At 43.7% G+C, this 20,588-nt stretch overlaps 1 protein-coding gene across 3 annotated transcripts in view; it reads left to right on the plus strand.

Annotated features, from left to right (window-relative positions):
• Nucleotides 1-3,252: 3,252 nt before the first annotated feature.
• Nucleotides 3,253-20,588, plus strand: part of YLPM1 (YLP motif containing 1) — a 34,968-nt gene continuing 17,632 nt past the window's right edge. For all 3 annotated transcript variants that reach the window (XR_008840616.1, XM_056492744.1, XM_056492745.1), the window contains exons 1-6: nt 3,253-4,314; nt 9,405-9,641; nt 10,568-10,762; nt 11,915-12,657; nt 14,801-17,110; nt 19,445-19,550. Coding sequence is in view for 2 of the 3 variants with exons in the window: in XM_056492744.1 (XP_056348719.1) it covers nt 3,292-4,314; nt 9,405-9,641; nt 10,568-10,762; nt 11,915-12,657; nt 14,801-17,110; nt 19,445-19,550 (4,614 nt within the window). In the remaining variant the exon portion in view is untranslated. The remainder of the gene's footprint in view (nt 4,315-9,404; nt 9,642-10,567; nt 10,763-11,914; nt 12,658-14,800; nt 17,111-19,444; nt 19,551-20,588) is intronic.

Here is a 20,588-nt window from a genome sequence, read left to right on the forward strand (position 1 = left end):
TCTCTCCCTCCTGTTTGTTTGGGCCCTATGCACCTCAAAGCCTTTTCACTTTTGTTAGGTATCAGGGACAAGAAAGAAAGTGTCTAACAGGCAAAGGTATCAATGTGGGCTGGGAGCACAGTCCTTGTAGAGGAATAAGAACAATGGTTGCAGATAAAGAGTCATCTGCAGAATTTGCTGCAGGGGAAGGAAGTGGTCAGGGAGGGAAGGAAAATAAATTATTAAGCCACATGAAAAAAGGTAGGGGGGAAAGTATTTCAAAGGTATACCTCTGCATTCTCATATCTCCTCCATTATTCCTTCATTTTTAGCAATATAATTTGCTTTTATGATCTCTGCTGTGTGGTGAGGAGAGGGTCACCAGGAGCCAACATGCCAAAGCACACTTCCTGGCCAAAATGATGGAGGTATAGCACAGGAGAAGACTGGCAATTTATATTCTTGGTATAATTAAGAAAATTTCCAAACTTTAATAGAGCTTTATCCTATAGTCCCTTACACTGGTTTGGCTGCAGAGGTGACCACAAAGGCCAACATCACCCTTGCCAGTATCAGAAATAGTGTGGCCAGCAGGACTAGGGAAGCAATCCTCCCCCAGTTCTTGGTGCTGGTGAGGCTGCACCTTGATCCTATGTTGAGTTCTGGGTCCCTCACTACAGGACAAGACATTGAGGTGCTGGTGCTTGTCCAGAAGGGCAGTGGAGCTGATGAAGGGTCTGGAGCACAAGTCTGATGAGAAACAACTGAGGGAGCTGGCATTTAGTCTGGAGAAAAGAAGGCTCAGTGGAGACCTTATCACTCCCACAACTACCAGAAAGGACAGTGTAGCCAGATCTCTTCTCCCTGGTAACAGGTGACAGGATGAGAGGAAGTGGCTTCCAGTTGTGCCATGGGAAGACTGGATATTGGGAAAATTTTCTTCACTGAAAAGGTGGGAAGCATTGGAGCAGGCTGCCTAGGGAAGTGGTAGAATCACTAGGCCTGGAAGTGTTTAAGGTGTGGATGTGGTGCTTAGAGACATGTTTTAGTGGTGGATTTGGCAGTGCTGTTTTAATGGTTAAACTCGATGACCTTGGAGGTCTCTTCCAACCTTAAAAATTCTATAACAGCTGAACTTGGCTCTCCGTATGCTGCAATGCCAGGGAACCTGTGTACCAAACAGTTGGTTCAGAGGAAAATATTTACTCCATGCACACAATGGCATCCCAGTGTCTTATCCAATTTACAGTATGTCAAAGGAGGAAAATCATTGTCACAGGAGAGAGTTTGGTAAACTACAATATTTTGATGTTCCCACAAGTGCAGAACTCTGTTAATCCAAACCAGAAGAGAAATTCCTTCCTGACTCAACTCTGGCAGATGGCTTAAACCTGCACAGGGTTTAGATATCAGATGCTTGCAGTGTTTCTTAGTAACTAGAGAATTCAGCCTCCCTGCTAACATCATGTCTCCTGCTGTAGCTGGTTTCCATAGCTGCAGAAGACCGAGAAGGTACAGGAGCACCACATAAAGAAAATCTGAATATATGCGAAGAATGGTAGAAAATAATTTCTACTCCTTTCTGGAGCCACCAGAAGGTTTAAGATTACTATAGCCTTACCAGATGAAGAAATTTAAACTGCTGATCCAAGATGTGACACTGGTTAATTGAGGGGTAACTGAAATGTGGTATAATAGTGTTTGGAAGCAGGAAGAACATGAGCTATTTAAAAAAAATTAACCCAAGCTATCATGATGGCACCCTTTAATGATACAGACTGAACAGAATAAAAGAATAAAAATAACTCATTCTGAATAAAAGAATCAGAGGGCATAATGTGAATTTAACAGGGTTGCTTTAAGGACAAGGTAACATTGAGTAAAGCCAGTGTATCCTGTCTAATGGGAGTCAACTGTACAGCAACCCAAACCAGATTTGAATATTGAAAAAGCACCTGTCAAGTTATTTGGAAGTTACATTTTGGCTTTCACAATGTAGGCTGGAAAACAATTACTCTGAAAGTGTTTAGGTACATGTATTCCCTCAAGGGAAGTAATAAGTCTCTTGTCAATATTGAGTAACCACAAAAACCAGCAAAATAGTAGGCGAGACCTGCCTGCAGGAAATAACTGTTAGTAAACTGATCACAAGAGAACTCGCGTAGAGTGAATAGATCAGGAGGAGAAATTAAAGGATGTTTGCAACAGAAATTCTCTATATGGGAAGGACAGGTTTTCAAAAGCTTCAAAAAGTGAATAAACTGGCCCATAGAATTCAGGTATATAAATGTTAAATACAATACAATGAACAGTAGATGCAGGCTGAAAATGCAAATGCTCTCTGAAAGTCATATTCCCTGCTAGAGAAGTCTAAATAGACCATCCTAAATAGAAAAGGATCAATAATCACCTCTAAATGAAAAGAAGGAATACCAAAGAATAGAAAAGGCAGTCCTATAAGTATAAAATTAAGATAGTTTTCTTGAAGATTTGCATCTCAGTTGAATTCACTCAAATGTTTTTTTAACAAAAAATGAACATAAAGTTCAGCTTTTCCAGGGAGGATAAAGCTTCTTCTCCACAAAACAATGTGATTTTCTTGATATTTCTCCTGACTGAAAAGTCTTAGGACCTGTCCTCCATACCTGCCTTTCTCCACTGGCCAGGGATCCTTGATTCAACAGGCATGAACCAGAGACTGAACATGACAAAAGTTGCTCAGGCTTTCTGTGCGTGTAAAGGAGACCAAGAAGAGACACACGCAATGCTGGTGTGCTGCTGGCCCTTGGCCACCAGGCTTCACTGCCCAGTTACCAGAATTCACACATGCACACGGCCTCTTCCCTGCGATGGGAGCTCAGCACTGGGCATGAGCCATTGCTAACTGCCTACGGGTCATACTTGTATGTTTAACTCACACTTCAGGCTGGATAACCGATACCACGGGCGGCTCTCGGCAGCGCCGGGCCCGCCGTACACAGCCTAGCTTGCGGAGCGCCTGGCGGCGCCCCTACACACACCGGAGGCCCCGCGCCGTGCCCGCAGTGGCTCCCGTGTGTCGGCTGCCCCCGTCCCGCCCGCTCCCATCCCGTCTCCGGTTCGCGGCGGGGCGGGCGGGATGCGCCGCTCCGGGCTCGCCTCCGCCCTGGGGGCAGCTGTCCGCCAGGCGGCGCTGCCACCCGCCCAGCGGCGCGCGGGGCGCTCTGGCGCGGCGCTCGCGCTCGGCGGCCCGGCGGGGCGGGGCCTCCCCGCGCAGGCGCCGTGCGCCGCCCGCCGCCGCCGCCGCGGCCTGCGTCCGCTCCGCGTTCCGCCATGTACCCGGCCTGGGGCTTGTACGGGGCGGCCGGGCACTACCCGCCGCCCCCCACCTCCATCCCGCCCCCGCCGCTGCCCATCCCGCCCCCCAGCGTGCCGCCTCCCGCCGTTCCGCCGATGCCGCTTCCCAGCTACCCGCCGCCGGGGCCCGCGCCCCCCGCCGCCGCGCCGCCGCCCGCCGGTTCCTCGGGGTTCCTGAGCCTGCAGGAGCAGCACCTGGCCCAGCTGCAACAGCTCCAGCAGATGCACCAGAAGCAGCTGCAGTCCGTGCTCCTGGGCCCCCCGCCGCCGCCGGGGCCGCCCCCGCCGGGGCTGCCGCCGCCGCCGCTGCCCGGCTCCTTCACCGACTGGCAGCAGCAGCCGCCGGTGCCGCCGGTGCCGCCGCCGGTCCGCGGCTACCAGAAGCAGTACGGCCACCGCGAGCCGCCGCACCGCAAGCCGCCTCCGTCGGCCCGGGACCGCGACGGGCAGGAGCCGCCGGGCGGGCACGGCGACTGGGGCGAGCCGGTGCCCGCCGAGCCGGTGCCCATGGACATGGAGCTGTCCTCGCCGCCGCAGTCCCCGCAGTCCGCCGCCCAGCCCTACCTGCCCCCCGGGCAGCCCTACCTGCCGCCGCCCCAGGCCGAGCCTTACCCGCCCGCAGCCCAGTCCCCGCCGCTCCAGCCCTACCTGCCCCGGGCGCAGCCCTCGCAGCCGCCCCCGTCCTTCTCCGAGCCCCCGCCCTCCTACCTGGAGCCCCCGCCGGCCACCGCCTCCCAGCCCTACCTGCCGCCTCCTGCCCAGGGCTACATGGCACATCCCCAGCCCTACCTGCTCTCCTCCCAGGCCTCCCCTTCCCAGCCCGCGCAGCCCGCCCTGGCCCCCTCCATCCCTCCCCCGGTCAAGCCATCGCAGGCTCATTTCCCCCCGCCCCAGCCGTCCTTGCCCCCGCCCGCCGCTGCCCAGCCGGAGGCCGCGCAAGGTGCTGCCAAGGAGGGCGGTGGGACGGAGCAGCCGGACCCCTCCACCATGACTCCCCAGGTAAGACGGCTCGGCTGGCAGCGGGGAGCCGCTAGCAAGTAGGGGCTGTTGCAAAGGTCCCCGACTAAGGGCAGTTAATAAACACACCCCATTTGCATAATATTGAAAGGATTTGAACGCAATCCGTGCAGATGTGGTAATGGCACAGCTCAGGGGAAACTTCATAAAGGCTGATTTATCCAGTGGTGGTTGATAGTATGTAACAAATTGATATTTCTCAAGAAAAGTTGTTTAGGGAAAAGTGAAATCCTGACTGACTTTACTTTTCTTGAGCGAGCATTGGTCTCTGGAGAATGTATTCCAAAGCACAGCATGTGGGCAACCCTCACCTAACCCCGTTTGTTTTGTCTGGCCTGCTGTGGGATGCAGCAGTCTGTTTGCTTGTTGCACATTGTGGGATGTCACTCGTCTTCAGTGATTTCTTTATTATTGTTTTTCTAAGGGGTTGAGTTGCAGTTGTCTGCCTGATTAGCAGAATTGTGACTATTTTAATCTTATCACACGCAGTTAAAGCTGCAGAAATGTTTCTGTTTCAATACAAACTTGCCCTGTACTTAGGCTTAATCCACATTTTTTGCTATGTGTGCTTGATCTTCCAGTATAAAATTGCATAGGGCATTGGAGGGAAATGTTCTGAAATGCCTTGAAGTGAAAAATGTTATTGCTGTATGTTTTTCATGTGTGCACTAGGACCAAAATACTGCAAAGTATTTGTGTGCTTCACTTCCTAAATGAGACCAGTTCCAGTGAACTTGATGGGACCATTCATCTGCATTGTCAGGGACAATCCAGGCTTAAGGTTCAGCATGCACAGTGAGGCACATGTGTTGAGGCCCTCAGCTGTGTACATGGTTTAGGCAGGTTCACTGATGCTTTTGCATGGGTTTAGAGTTATCTTATTGGGATCCACCTGCAAGATCAAAATTTAAGTGCATACTTTAAAGTTTATTTAAATCTATTTTGTTGGTAAATTGATCTTGGGGTTCTGAAACTAGGTTTGCAAAAATCCTGTTGTGTCATATTGAAGTCGCTGACACTTTAAATTTGCTGATTGCTGGGACACCTTTTTAATTGTATCTATGTAAATTCCATTTTTACATTTGCATTACATAACTAATTACTGCCTTGCAAGGTAGTACTTTCAGTTCATTTCACTTAATTTTATGATGGTTTTTGACAGTACTAATTGATCTTTTACAGTGGTAACAACAAGACTTAATTTTTTAATGACAAAACCAAAACCTCAAAAAGTCACGTGTAGAAAGTGGTGTTCATTTGGTATTGAGGCAGCTTGTTGACTTCTAAATTATTGAGCTCAATGATAAAATAGTAAACACTCTTCAGAAGAGTTGCAAATAATGCTTTATTGTGGTACACACATGGAAGCAGCAGGATACTGCTGAAGTTTGTGTTGTTTGGTTTACGAGTGTTTATACAAATAGCTTCTATCTTGAGTAGTTTGCTTGCTCACATTCACAATTCAGTGTTAATTCCAAAGGAATATGATACTTTCCTGGTAATAAATTTGTTATAACAGATTGATAAGATTTTGGTTATCTTAGGCTGTAACATGAGACAGGATTTGGAGTAAGAAGTTCTTACACAATAGGAATAAGAAAAGCTAAGTGTAATGATGCTTTCATGTTAGTCGTCTGAAAAGCTCAGTAAAGAAACTGTAATTTGTCATTTGTAGTATCCTATTAAGCCTTTGTTTAAACTGGCAATTGAAAGCAATTCTTTCTGTTCTCATCCCACAGTAACAGTGGCTGCAGACAAATATATCAGTGTTTTTTTCTTAACTCAGAAAATATTATGCAACTTGCCATGAGTTGGTGTTTTATTATTTTCCTTTCCTGTCTAAGATACTCTTCTTTGCCTTGACAATATAATGAGTTTAGCATAGCTTCTTCTGTGGGTATACAGTTGGACTAAATTGCTGGATTCTTGTCAAATCCAGTTAAAATAACTGTGGTATTTCCTTAATTTTCCATCTGCTACTTGGGTAATGTATGCTGCTATTTGTTTACAGAACCACAGAATAGTTAAGGCTGAAAGGGACCACATGGGGACACCTGGTCCAACCTCTCTGCTCAGACAGGGTCATCCCAGAGCCCATGGCACAGGGTTGTCTATTCCAAAGAGTTCTTGAATTTCTTCAGTGAGGGAGACTGCACAATTTCTCTGGGCAGTCTGTTACAGTGCTCAGTCCTCTGCATGATAAAAAAAGTTCTTTCTCATATTCAGGTGGAATTTCCTGTGCATCAGTTTCTGCCCATTGCCCCTTTCTGTTCCTTGGCATCACCAAGAGCCTGGATCCTTCCTCTTGCCATCCTCCCTCCAGATATTTGTGTACATTGACGAGGTCCCCTCTCAGTTGTCTCTTCTCAAGCCTGAACAGAGCCAGCTCCCCCAGCCTTTCCTCGTGAGAGAGACGCTCCACTCCCTTGGCATCTTTGTTGCCCTCCACTGGACTTGTTCCAGGAGTTCAAGTCTCTCTTGTACTGAGGAGTCTAGAACTGGGCACAGCACTCCAGGTGTGACCTCACCAGGGCTGAGTAGAGGGGTAGGATCACCTCCCTCAACCTGCTGGCAATTCTCTTCCTGCTCCAAGGATGTGTGGGTACATCTGTACCCATAAATATGCATTTATCTGCATCTGTTAAAGCTACCTCAGCTTTACCACCTCACCATTTAACTTTTAAATAGCCCCTTTGTTTTATAGAGGGTGCTATACTATTCATCTGCAATATTCACTTGGAAAGGACACAGTGTCCCCCAAAACTGGTATTATGTTATGGCTTAGAGTCACCTATATTAACTTTGAAGTAGTCTTTTGGTGGACTTGGCATTAACGTGTTTGGTGGTATGCCCTGTGGTCAGGAGCTGATAGTGCTGGTTTCAGTGTTCCTGTAAAATGCAACAGGCCTAGTCTCTTGGTCAGCCAAAGATGGAAAAAGGACTGTGGTGAAGCTCATATTTTCCTCAGGCTTAAGGATTATAATTGGACTTGAAAAATGACAAATCCAGCTGAATGATAAGTCATTGTGAGGAGATAAGAACTCAAATAACTGAACTCTTCATCATGAAAAATTTTCTAGACTAGCACTTCTGTTTTGTTCCGACTAAGCTGTAAAAATCTACTTTTCTGCCTTTCTCATGCTTTTCTGATAACACAGTAACAGATATCACTGACTCATCTGCTGAAAATAATAGGTAATTGTATTATCGTTGCTCTGGAAAGCCCATGTCATATTTTGAGTTCTAGTCCTATGTCCAGTTGGTGGAATGAGAAGGAAACAAAATAGATCTGCAAAAATAGATCAAAGCAATTTTGTAGCAGTAGAACATGTGCTCACCCATCACAGCATCTAGCACCATGATGGCAAATCACCTTATAGTGCATTTTGAGATGGAGAGGTGAATTAGGTTTTGTATAGATGGGAAAGTATACTCCTCCCTTGAGTTGCAGTTCTTTCAGCATGTTGTTGGAGGTTTCTGACAGAGTCCGTGCTGCAGTGTGAATACATATCTTCCGCCCAAAACTCTTGGCTCTTCTGAGACGTATTCTTGTTAAAAAGATTCATGGCAGGAAAAATGGCATGATCAATTTGAAGTCTATGAAGCATAGTCTCTCAGTTCACTGACCTCATTTCCAAGTTACAGAAGTATTTAAAATACAGATCCATTTTTTTGTTTGCTACCAAGAGAAAACATAATTTCTGATCTCAGCAGAAGGTAGGTTTCTAGTAGAAAGTTACTCTTCTTTTAAACCTGTTTAAGATGGGCAAAGTGATTAATTTTTGTCATCAGACAGCACTTACTGCTTTGATGTTGTCACACTTCTATTTTAAAATGCCTGCATCTTTTGGATTCTTTTCTGTTTCTGACTGGGCTTTATATAGGTGTTTTTTCTTAACTGTGCATGCTTGGATGGAAAGGAAGAACAGAAGGTATAAAAGATGGAAATCAGTCAGAGATACTTGGAGGTGGTGGAATTGAGAGCACAAGAATGGTTGCACTAGGTTAGACCAAAAAGTACAGTATTTTGTCATTCTATCTTTGATAGTGACTAGAATCAGATGCTAAGAGAACAACTTAAAAATCAAGGGTGTAGCAATATAGCAATACTTCCCTAAGATACAGGAGCTGCCTTAGCTGTAAATGATGCATTTATTTTTCAAATATCTGGATTTTTCTGAGCCATGTCTTGAATCCACAAAACTGTAGCCCTTGGAGAGGTTTGTAATAGGGACTCTGGTGGCACGAGATCATGTCAGATGAAGACCTGCCTCCCACAGATGTCTTTCTATTCATTTGATGCCTGATATTTCTCATATTTGAAGAGATACAGAATTGTTGGTTCTTCCTCAGGTCTCTTTAAGACATTACTACTTTAATGTTGAGATACTTATCTTTAGTCTTTTGTTCTTTGTGTTAGTGGCAGCTTACTTTTTGAAGCTTCTGTTACCTGCCTTGTGTACTCTTAATTCTACCCTGAAATATTTTAAAGAAAGCTTATTATTTCTTAAATGGACCATTTTTTTGGGTGCAATCATACCTGCTTCCCTTGTCAGCTATTGAATAAATCAGGATTAATGAGAATTCAGGTGGTACATATATACTGGTTCTGATTGTTCTTTTTACTCTCCGTAGCTTTGTTCAAACATCTTCACCACAATTTCTCAGCTGTCATTTTCAGTCTACTTGATGTGTGTGTTCTCTCTTCCTCCTCTTCATGTCTTCTGTACACTTCCTTCTTTAAAACCAATAAATATGGTATTTTATAGGATGTCTGTAGTAATTTTGCTTATTATTGCCTGTGTTCCAGATTTTTGTTATTATTGTTTGCTATATTTATAGAATAGTAAGCTTGTTTGTGGTAAAAAGTAAATTCTGTTGTGGGTTCTGTGCATCACATAGTGGTTTTTGAATTTTGATTTGATCTTCTGACATCCATTGCTGAAGAAGTGATGTTTTTCCTCAAAACAATTTAAAAAACTTCTCTACAGTATGATTCTAGTGACGATTATTAATGATTTTCTATTGTTTTTCTTGTGGAAACTGTCTTAGAAAATTTACACCTATTACAGGAACAGCAGCAATACTGGTACCAGCAGCACCTGCTTAGCCTGCAGCAAAGGGCAAAAGCCCATGCTCAGGGCCAGCAGCAGATGAAAAGTCCAGTAGTGAAGGATGAACAAAGAGCAAAGTCTGAAGAAGGGAAAATGAGTGCTTCAACTCAGCAGTCTGAACCTTCCCCTCTTAATGAATCCCTGCCTCCAGCATCCAAAGAAAACGAATCTTCTCTTACATCCACTGAAACTCAGGTAGGCTTTGTAAAGTGATGCCACTCTATTTGTGTCCTAGACGAGCCAAAACCTTCAGTAAAATTAATGCAGTCAAATTCTCATGTATACTTTGTAACAATAACTGAATGTTGTGAAGCAGTCTTAAAAAAAGCATCTGCTAAAGCTGCACCAATTAGAAAATATATTTCTTGCGTATAAAATTACTTATTCACCCACACATGCACCAAGCAAGTCTGAGCTGACTCCCCTGCACCTTCCACGACATTGTCATCTTTGTCTGTGAGAACACCTTATGATACCAAAGTGCAAAATCAGGTAAGTACTCCATAGCTGAGGAAGATGTTTAAGACACTATTTCTTAGTTTCTCTCTGGCAGTTTGTGAATTCTGGCTCCCCTTCCATCTGGGCATTAGAGTTGATCTGAAAGCCAAGAATTTTGCAGAGGATTTTTTGTCAGCATGCTCGGTAACAATTACTATATAATAGATGGAGGTCATGATTGATGTTTGAGCAGTATGTGCTCCACTTTAACTTACAGCATGCAGGTTCCTACAAAGTGGCAAAAATAATGCACTTGGAGTTACTTTTCCTTGTCATGAAAAACCACTGTTTCTCATTACCTTTGCTGTGAGCAACAGATAACAGATTTTCATTAATCTCTTTCCTGTAGGTGGTTTCTTTATGTATGAGTAACCTAATTGCCATTGCCTAACCTTTAGATTAGACTGTTCACATTATGAAGAGATGTGAAAAAGAAAACATTAAGGAAAAGTGGGATAAAAATCAGCCTTCCAGAACCACCAGAAGGGTGGCTGGAACACTGAAATGGAGTGATAAAGTAAGGAACAGTGAGAAAGTTCCTGTAAAATATGTAGTGAACAAGTGTATTTTTTTCTGACAGAAACAACTTTCCTTTACTTATAGTATTTGCCTTTTTTCTGTAGCTCAATATTGAACCTCCTGATGACCCTGAGGAGGATTTGAGATTGCAGCAATTGCAAGCGGCAGCAGCTCAGTGGCAGCAGCACCCCCATCACCGGGTTGGGTTTCAGTATCAGAGAATAATGCAGAAGCATGCTCAGCTGCAGCAGATAGTACAGCAGTATCAACAGATCATGCAACAGCCTCCACACTTAGAGGTGAGACACTAAGGAGTTGGTATTTGATATACATCCTGAGTCACCCAGCACTCATAGTCTGCTGAAAAATATGTAGTTGAATAATTCGTGATGCTTGTCTCATTTGTCTAGCTACTTTTTCTTCTTGGGTAGAAGTTTAAATCCATTTTCCCTAATATCACTCAACTTCAGAATGAAAAAAGCATTGACAGATGGTGATGACGCTTCAGTAGGATGAGAAATACAAGACTTCTCGTAAGATTTTTCAGACATACCTAGGTGATTCAGGAGCAAAGCTGAACACAATATTGAATTTACTCAGCTTTGAATGTTTTGCCACTAGAGAAACAGTTAAGAAAGGTTAGGTAAACAGATGGTTGCACAGCATAATTTGAAAGCTGCTCTTTTTTACAAAAATAAATATGTACAATGATAAATGTAGATGCCAAAAATAGACAGTAAATGTAATTAAGAAAATCAGTATCTCACATTATTTTTAATTCAAGTAATCAGTTGAAACCAGTATTTTAACCTTTAAACTTTTAAGTAGAAGTTGATTACTGTATCAGAGTTGAGTCATCCTTTGCTGGGTTGGTAGAGTTCGTAATTAAGCATTTCTTTGTAGGTTGGGCTGTCTGCATTTTTCTTAAATAAATCTCTTTGGGTAAACCTTAAAAATCTCAGGCAAGATCAAGCCATGAATATTACAATATCCTCACATAATGAAAGACAGAACTCCTTGAAAGAAGCTTCATTTGTGCAAATAAGATCTGGCAAAGGCTTAGAGAAGAGTAATTGCAGACAGCTGAGGTCATTCTGAGCAGGTTGATAGCAAAAACTGAAACGTCACATAATGTATATATGTGAAGATTGATTTGGGCTTTAGCCATTGTTAAGATCCAGTAATAATACACTTTATACAGATACAGGTTTCTTCATCTGTCCTATTGAAGTCTTCTATACATAGATATAGTATATAGTCATAAAATATGTAAATTTTCACAATGTCTTTAGATGTACTGTTGGTGTTTGCTTTAGTTTCGATGTAGTTCTTCCTCGGGCTTGTGGCCAACTCACCAGAAATTGTGATATTACAAGTGATACTGAAATATGTGGCTCTGAGAGTAACTGACTGTCTAAAGTATTTTGAGCCTATTCTTGTTCTCATTGCAGACAATGTCAGTGGACATGCAGCTGCGACATTATGAGGCACAGCAGAAACAGTTCCAGCAGCTTCATAAAGACTGGGAGCGATCAATGAACCAGCAGTGGCAGCATCAGCTTCAAACCTACCCTCACAAAGACCAGCTTCAAGAGTATGAGAAACAGTGGAAAGCTTGGGACGAACAGATGAAGGTCACTCAGTCGCATCTGCAGGAAAAAGTGACCTCACTCCAAAATCTCAAGAATCAATATCCTGCAAACGTTTCGCTGCCACCTCCATTTATTCCGTATTCCCAAACTGGTCAAGGTGGCATTCCTATTATGCCTCCAACTTTACCTTCAACTACCCCTCCACTGGTCCCCCCGCCTCTCTCTTCTGTTTCTCAGTTACCCAATTCTTCTGTCCCTTCAGGATCCAGTTCTCAAAGCAGTCAAGCTACTGAAACACCAAGGCCAGCTCTCCTTCCCACCCCTGGTACCTATGCCTCAAAAATAGCTAGTTCAACTAGCTACTCACCTTATCATTCTCAAGGAGGTTCATCCTTTAGCTCATCTGACCACGGAAAGTCTCAAGGTCATCTTAGTAAACAAACTGTAAATATTTCATCTGAACAACAGTGTGGGGAGCTGAAAGGCACTTCTTCAGTGTCTTCAACACACACACCTATTGTGCAGGATAAACCAGTGAGATCGGGTGGATTGCTTCCAGATCCTCCCAGATCAGCACGTTTTGAAGGCCCTAGAGGCCCTAGGTAAGAATGGTTTTGTTGATTTATACATATTCCAGGCTACAGGATTTTCAGTGATTTATTAAGAAACTAAATATGTATCTTATCCTCATATCTTTCTCAGGTTGTGTGAAGTGTGTATTTTTTCAGTGGAGGTTTTGTTTTAATATATGTACACCACACTCTCTGTATTTATATTTTAAAGTAAGGTTACATAGACCTCTTTCACCTGAACATAATCTAGAGTAGATTGCTTTTTTTTGTTTTTTGGTGAAGTGCTTAGGGATGCTGCCCCTTTTCATTCACAGAGACACAATGCTCCTTCTTTGAAAATAGGATAGCTGTTGTAAATATTTGATACGTCTTTGCTGATTTTATATTTGCTATATAATTTAATCCATGATCTTGTTTTTTGAATGTTTTTTTTAATACACGATATCAGGGTGCAGAAATGACATCTCTTCTATCTGCTCATTAGTTTGAGATGGGTTGGTGTGATATCTGCTGAATCAAAGGATAGTGGTGTTCTGTTCAATTGTTTCTATCCTTGCATATTCTGCTAGACTTTACAGTAATATCTTCATGGTTATTACCCTTCTCTTTGCTTCCAAAGTGATCAATCATGAATAATAATTTGTGAATTGCTAGCAATATACATGAACTTTATATAAATGAATAATTTTCTACCTCCTGATAGTTTTTACAAAGTGTTTCTGTTTCTGGGGATTTGTTGGATGTACAGGCCTTAACAGACTGTTTTCATGACTTGCTAGTGCATGTCTTTTATGTGTGTTAGTTTAGAGCTCAGTGATATGCAGTGATAGGCACAGGTTGTCTTTTTGGGCTGTGAGCAGACATTTCTAGTTCATGTCCAGCTTTTCATCCACCAGCACCCCCAAGTCCTTTGTGGCAGGGATGCTCTCGATCGCATCATGGCCCAGCCTGTGTTGAGACCAGGGACTGCCCCTTGTACTTGGCCACATGAGGTTCCCATGGCCCTACTTCTCAAACTCTTTTAGGCGTCTCTAGATGGCATCCTGTCCATCAGGCATGTCACCCACACCACTCAGCTTGTTGTCCTCTGAAACTTGCTGAAGGTGTACTCAGTGCCAATGTCTATGTCATTTATGAAGATACAAAACAGTTCTCACCCCAGTCATCTGAGGGACACCACTTGTCACTGATCTCTGTCTGGACATTGAGCCATTGTTCCCTATCCTCTAGATGTGACCCTCCAGCCCGTTCCTCATCCACCAAATAGTCCCCTCCATCAAATCCATCTCTCTCCAGTTTAGAAAGAAGGTTGTTGTGGGGATGCATGTCAAAGGCCTTAAAGAAGTCCAGATAGATTACATCCATAGATCTTCCTTTATCCACTAGTCACTCCATTATAGAAGGCCACTGGGTTGGTCAGGCAGGACTTGCTCTTGATGAAACCATGCTGGTTGTCTCCAGTGACCTTTCTGTCCTCCGTGTGTCTTAACGTAACTTCTGGGATGATCTTCCCAGGCACAGAGGTGAGAGACACATGTCAGTAGTTTCCAGGGTCCTTCTTTCTACCCTTTTTAAAAATAGGTGCAGTGTTTTCCTTTTCCCAGTCACCAGGTACTTCACCTGACTGTTACCATTTTCCAGATACCATGGAGAGTGGCTTGGCAAGTACAGTAGCAAAGTCCCTGTGTATTCTGGGATGTATCTCATCAGGTCACATAGACTGAAGACAGGTTCTTCAGGTCATTGTGAACCTGATCTTCTCCTGTCATGAGAGTGACTTTGCATCCCTGGTCCCTGTCTTGCAGTCCATCCACTCAAGAGTCATAGGGGCTGTCAGTGAAGACTGAGGCAAAAAAGTTATTGAGTATCTGAGTCCTCATGCATCATTACCAGTTTGCCAGTCATGTTTGTCCAAGGGGTACACTTTCTTAGACTTTTCTTTTCTGGCTGACGTACCTATAAAAATCCTTCTTGGAACTCTTTGCATCCATTGCAAAGTTCAGCTTCAGCCGTGCTTTGGCCTTCCTGACTCATCCAGTTATGTATAGTGAATCCCAAACATCTAAGCAATTTGACTTTAGACATGAGTTCCCTATTTTGTGTAAAATTAATCTCTAGGATTTTAATATGACATGTTCATTTGAATAAAATTTCTATATTGTGTCATCTGTAGATTTGATGGACCTCGAGGAAGAGGATATGACAAATTTGAAGGCTCCAGACAGAGAGGACCTCGTTTTGACTCCCAGCGCTCGGAAGGATACAGGTCACGTTTTGACCGACCAAATACGGACGGACAGTCTTCGAGTAGATGGGGGTCTATCCCACGAGGACCAGCAGGACAGTTTTATACAACAAATGCATCACATGGACACGGTTCCCGACCTAGCGGTCCACGATGGATGGGGCCCAGGCCTCATTCGGGACAGCAGCAGCAGCAGGCACAGACAGACTCACAGTCAGAAAGCAAAGAACCTTTTACAGACACAGCTGGCGATCAGCAGTCTGTAACCAGAACGGAGTCTACTCCCGACGCACAGAGTGCAGATTCCATTGAGCCAAATGAGGACCTGACAGACACTCAACAGGAACCATCCAAACCTGAAGTCAAAGAACCTAGTTCAGACCCTCCTAAAAAGTGGACATGGAGTTCACATGATCCCAACCAGCAAGTAGAGGAGTCCAAGGCACCCACCCCACCTATTCAGAACCAGAATACAGTAGCCCCTGCAACAGGAAATCAGGATTTGGATTCAGCAGATGGCCAGTTGACAGCTTCAGATAGCACCCAGGGCCTACCTGGACCAGAAGGCAGTGGAAGAGGGCCATTTATGCATGAAGATAGAGGAAAGGGACCAGGAAGCAGAGGAAGGGGCCGTGGCAGAGGGCAGGGGGATGGCCGCGGCTGGGGAATGGGCCGTGGCCGGGGAATGGGAAGGATGGACGGTGGCCGGGGAATGGGAAGGATGGACGGTGGTTGGGGAATGGGAAGGATGGATGATGGCCATGGCCGGGGAATGGGCAGGATGGACGATGGCCGTGGTAGAGGATATGTATACAGAGGCAGAGGGCAGGCTAGGCAGGCATCTATCCGTGGCAGGGGAATGTTCAGGAGAGCAGACAGCAGGGAGAGGATGCCAGATAGACGGTCAGGCAGCAGGGAGAGGATGCCAGAGGGACAGTCAGGCAGCCGAGAGAGGGGACTGGGTGGACGATCAGATAGCCATGAGAGGGCATTCTCTAACCGAGACAGAGAGCTGCCTGGACGGACTGGCAGCTGGGATAGGGGACGGGATGGAAGCCGGGAGAGAGGCCCTGTCAGACGGGCCTGTAGCCGTGAAAGAGAGCCCATGCGAGGGACAGGTAGCCGAGAGAGGGAGCCCATGCGGCGGGCAGGGAGCCGAGAGAGAGTCCCTGTCAGGCGGGCAGGGAGCCGTGAGAGGGTCCCCATCCGGCGGGCAGGGAGCCGCGAGAGAGACCTGGGCAGGCGGGCAGGGAGCCGGGAGAGGTGTCCCATCAGGAGGGGAGATAGCCATGAGAGGGAAGCAGGAAGATCTGAAACAGGCAATTTGGGTAAGCCCATTCACCTAGGAGATGACCCTGACAAATTGCCTCCATACCATCGAGATGAAGCATTCAGGGGTTCTTGGGGTCATGAAGATGATACAATGCAGGAGGAGTTTCCTTTAGATAATCAAGATGATCCATCTTTGGAGCATGAGCAGTTGGATGAGTGGGAAAGAGAACAGTACTGGAGAGATCACAACTCTGATTATCAGGATGATTCTGTACATACATATGATAGAGATGACAGATTGCAATCCCACCATTCACTGCCTCCATTGTCTCCCTTACCACCACTACCTCCTTTATCGTCTGATCATGACAGACGAGATTCGTGGTGGGATGACTGGAAAAGGCCGAGAGAAAGGGAACTAGATAGAGATCTAGATAGAGCTGGAAGATCCACAGATATTTATGATCAAAATTTAGATAGAGAATGGGACAGAGACTGGGACATGAGACCTATGGATGACAGAGAAATGGGAAATCGTGACCTGGATATCCCCCCTCTACCACCATTACCACCCCTTCCACCTCTGGACAGGTATCGTGAAGATAGGTGGAGGGATGATAGGAACAGAGATCATTATGACAGAGACCTCCAGGACAGGGGGGAGCTTAGGATTCGAGAATATCCAGAGAGATACGACACGTGGCAGGAGAAGCAGGACTACCTTCCCGAAAGGACTGACTGGGAGAGGGAACGGTTGTCAGATAGGTGGTATCCAGATGATGGAGAGAGACTGCGCTCTTTGGATGACCGCCCAGATTCATCCCTCCCTCCACCTTCACATTCCTCTGATATGCTGGGAGCAGATTCAAACCTGGACTCTGACCAGTCCTTGGGAGGAGTGATGGTCCTAAGCCAAAGACAGCATGAGATAATTCTGAAGGCTGCCCAGGAGCTCAAAATGCTTCGGTGAGTTGCCTGGTTCTGTGATTTTGAATAGGAATCCCATTCTGTGGGATCCATTTGAATTAACACAGTAATGGCTTTTCTTTTACCCACAGCATGATAGTAGGGGCTCATGTGGAACAAGTTATTTGGAGTACCTTTATCACAACTTTTGTAGATGGACTTCTTTTCTTAAACAGATGATTGTCCCTTTCTCCGTGAATATGGTGTTCCCTGTATATTACTTTCCAGGAAGAGATCTGTCCCATCACCTGACCAATCTTTTTGTTGTTCTCAAATAAACTTGTGGATAATTGGTTTTCAGTCTTTTTGGTGGGATCAGATGAGCTTAGTGATACTTGCATTTTAGTACTTATCCCTCAATTAAGACCTACATTAATGTGATTCCTAAAGCCTATTTAATTTTTTTTAAATTGCTCACTTTTAAGTTAAAGTATAGGGGTATTTTTATTTGTTTGTTTGTTTTACAGAGCTTCCTCATTTGAAGCACAATATTGTCCATGAACAATTTTGTCAAAATTGGTTCATCTTAAGTTTAGGAATCAGCATAAAAGGAGTAATATAACAACTAGGAGGGTATGAATGCAAGAGTTCATCAAGACCACATTTTTAGAAAGCAGCTACTAGACTTCCTAAGGCTTTAATAAGTGTTTAGTATTAAATTAGTAATAGGAGAGACTGGGCTGTATGAGGCTTTCAACAACCTAATCTACTGAAAGGAAGACTGGAGCTAGAGGATTTTGGAGGTCACTTTCTACCCAATCCATTTCATGATAGAGATGTTTTGCACATTTCTTCAGGCTGTTCCTTTTTCAGGTTTGTAAGATTACTGAGCACCTATTCCATGTGGAAGATCTTAGTTGCCTGCCAAAATGCAAGAAAAATATTTTTTTTAAAGGGAGAACTTTTATTCTGAATAATTTAATAATTTACTGCAATTAGATTAATTCAGTGGTGCTATTCACTGTGGAATCTGTGTTGTAAAGTAGTATTTACTACAAGTTTGGAGTAATAGATTATTTTCAGCTTCCTGACTTTTCCATTGCCTCAGTTGCCAGGCATATGTTTTGCTGTTTATTGTGATTAGCTGCAAGCCAGTCACTTAGGCTAAGGATGTAGTTTGGGAATCACTACAAAAGTGATTTATTAAGGCTGAAATATTTTAAACATAGTCACTAAAATGTTTTCTGTAAAAAATAGTTACATATACATCTTTCAAAGCCAGTGAAAAGGGGAAATATAAACATGATACTGTTTTTTAATAGAATATGAGGGTAATCTTAAAATTAGTTACACTAGTACTTCTCATTAGGTTCTTATAGGCAGGTGATCCAAGTCTGAATAGTAGGAACAACTTTATGGAGATTACTTACTGATTTTTATGGGGATTTTTTGCCAGTAGTGTGGTAACTTAACTGCTTTCATCTCCAAAACTAAAACCTTCGTCTGGCTTTGCTTTTATTGTCTGTAAAACAGCATACTCTCTGCTGCAGACTGTTCTGTTTTTGTGATCTAGTGTAGTAGTCAGTTTACTCTTTGTAGTTACAAAATGCTGAGGATTCTTTCCTTTGAGCCAAGTTCCCTTTCTGCTGAACACTGAACAGAAGCATTACTCATTAAGGAGTTTTCTGTTATGTCTTGTTACAGAGGGATCCCATTCTTAGTTGTTGTTTAGAAACTGCTTCAATACATAGAGTTATTAGCAATTGGAAAACTTAGATTAAAAAACACAGACAAAAGCTGAAGGGAAGGGAAATCATAGTCACTAGAACTTTGTAATCCAGTGATTGTAGTACTCACAGCTGAACCTGGTCTCTGCTCTGTAGACTAGGTATTGGTTGTATATTAAATAGCATTTTGATATATAAACCAAAGAAGCTAAGGTTAGACTCACAGTTTGGTTTTTTATATATTGGAATCTCTTGTGCTTTGTTGGCTTCAATCCTGTTGCCATGTAAACCAGAGCAAGTAACTGTGAACACTTATGTATGCATTTCCGAGGGATTTCTTGCTTGCAGGTGGTGTTGACAGAAGCTAAAAATCCAACTTTGCTCTTTACTGTTCAGATGGAGTGGTTCTGGCAAAGCACAAAAGCATAACTGCATGTCTCAGGAAACTTGTGATCAAAAAGCATGCAGCTAATACACTAAACACTTTCATGGTTAGGTGGATGTGAACAGAGATTTCTGAACCACAGCATTTGCCATGTAAAGCTTGCTGTGTTCTTTTCTTCTTTTGACTTCACCTCTGATTCTAGTGTAATATATGTTTTCACCATTTCTTTAATTTTTCATTTAAGCTATAGACTGATAATAGTTTCTTATGATGTATGTGCAGGGAGCAAAAAGAACAGCTACAGAAGTTGAAGGAGTTCAAACCTGACATTTCCACCCAGGACTCTCCAAGATCACAGAACACAAGCACAAGGCCAGGTGCCTTTCAGGTAAATTCATCTTACACTGATAACATGTTACTATTTATGTATGTTGAACCAATTCTACGCACTGGTGGTCACATTTCTTTGTGGAATGTCTCCCCAGCTATCCTCACAACCTTAGCTGTCTTCTGTTGAGGCAAAACAACTTCTTAGTTTCTTTAAATTTTCCAAAGCATTTTCTACTCAGTCAGTTCACCATGTCTTCTGAGTATGACCTATCAGGGATGGTTGCACATGAGGTTCAACAGTCTAGATTGCTGTGGGATAATGTGCAAAAAGAGGTGAGCTCTACCAAAACAGGGATGTAAGGTTCACAAGAAGACCCTGCCTTTCCTTGCTTAAGTTCTTCCAATTTGCACTACTTTTCCTACTTTAGCAGCTATCTCCTCTCTGAAGTTGGAAAAATTTGAGGATACGTCAATCAGAAATTGAGATATTTCAATGTAGCATGAGCATTAGCCTTCTGTTTGCTGTTTTTATTGGGAATTCTTACTACCTTCTAGAATATCATCAAGTGCATGTAAATTCATGTTTGTGTACCTCCATCCTGCTGTGATGCAACTACTCCTCTGCTTAATTTCCTGTGCAGTTCTGGGAACTCTTCTCAGATGCTTATATTTGTTTTTTTTGATAATTCAGAAATCAACTGAACTTCTGCAGACATGCTAACTCAGGTTGGTAAATCCTTCCTAGAATGAGTAAACAGTTTTGTTAAATGTGTATTGGAGGAGATATCTGAGTTGATGCACATCTTAACCCCAGAGTTACTGACACCGATACACTTAGTCATAAGGTCTTTTGGGTCTGATGTTTAGCCAGACCAACCTTTTTTGTCCCTCTGTCCAGAGAAGTGTTATGCAGTGAATGAGGCACTGCAAGTTTTCTTTTTGCCTAGGTGACCTCTTCCTTGTTTACAGTGTCTGTAAAGTAAAATAATGGAACTGATTTGCTACCAAGGACTGCAGGTATGTTGATGCCTTTAGGAAGTTACTTTACTCAATTTTGATATTTTGTATCTCAGACTCATCTGCCTAGAGGTTTTCA

The sequence above is a fragment of the Oenanthe melanoleuca genome, chromosome 5, assembly GCF_029582105.1.
Source record: "Oenanthe melanoleuca isolate GR-GAL-2019-014 chromosome 5, OMel1.0, whole genome shotgun sequence".
NCBI lineage: Eukaryota > Metazoa > Chordata > Aves > Passeriformes > Muscicapidae > Oenanthe > Oenanthe melanoleuca.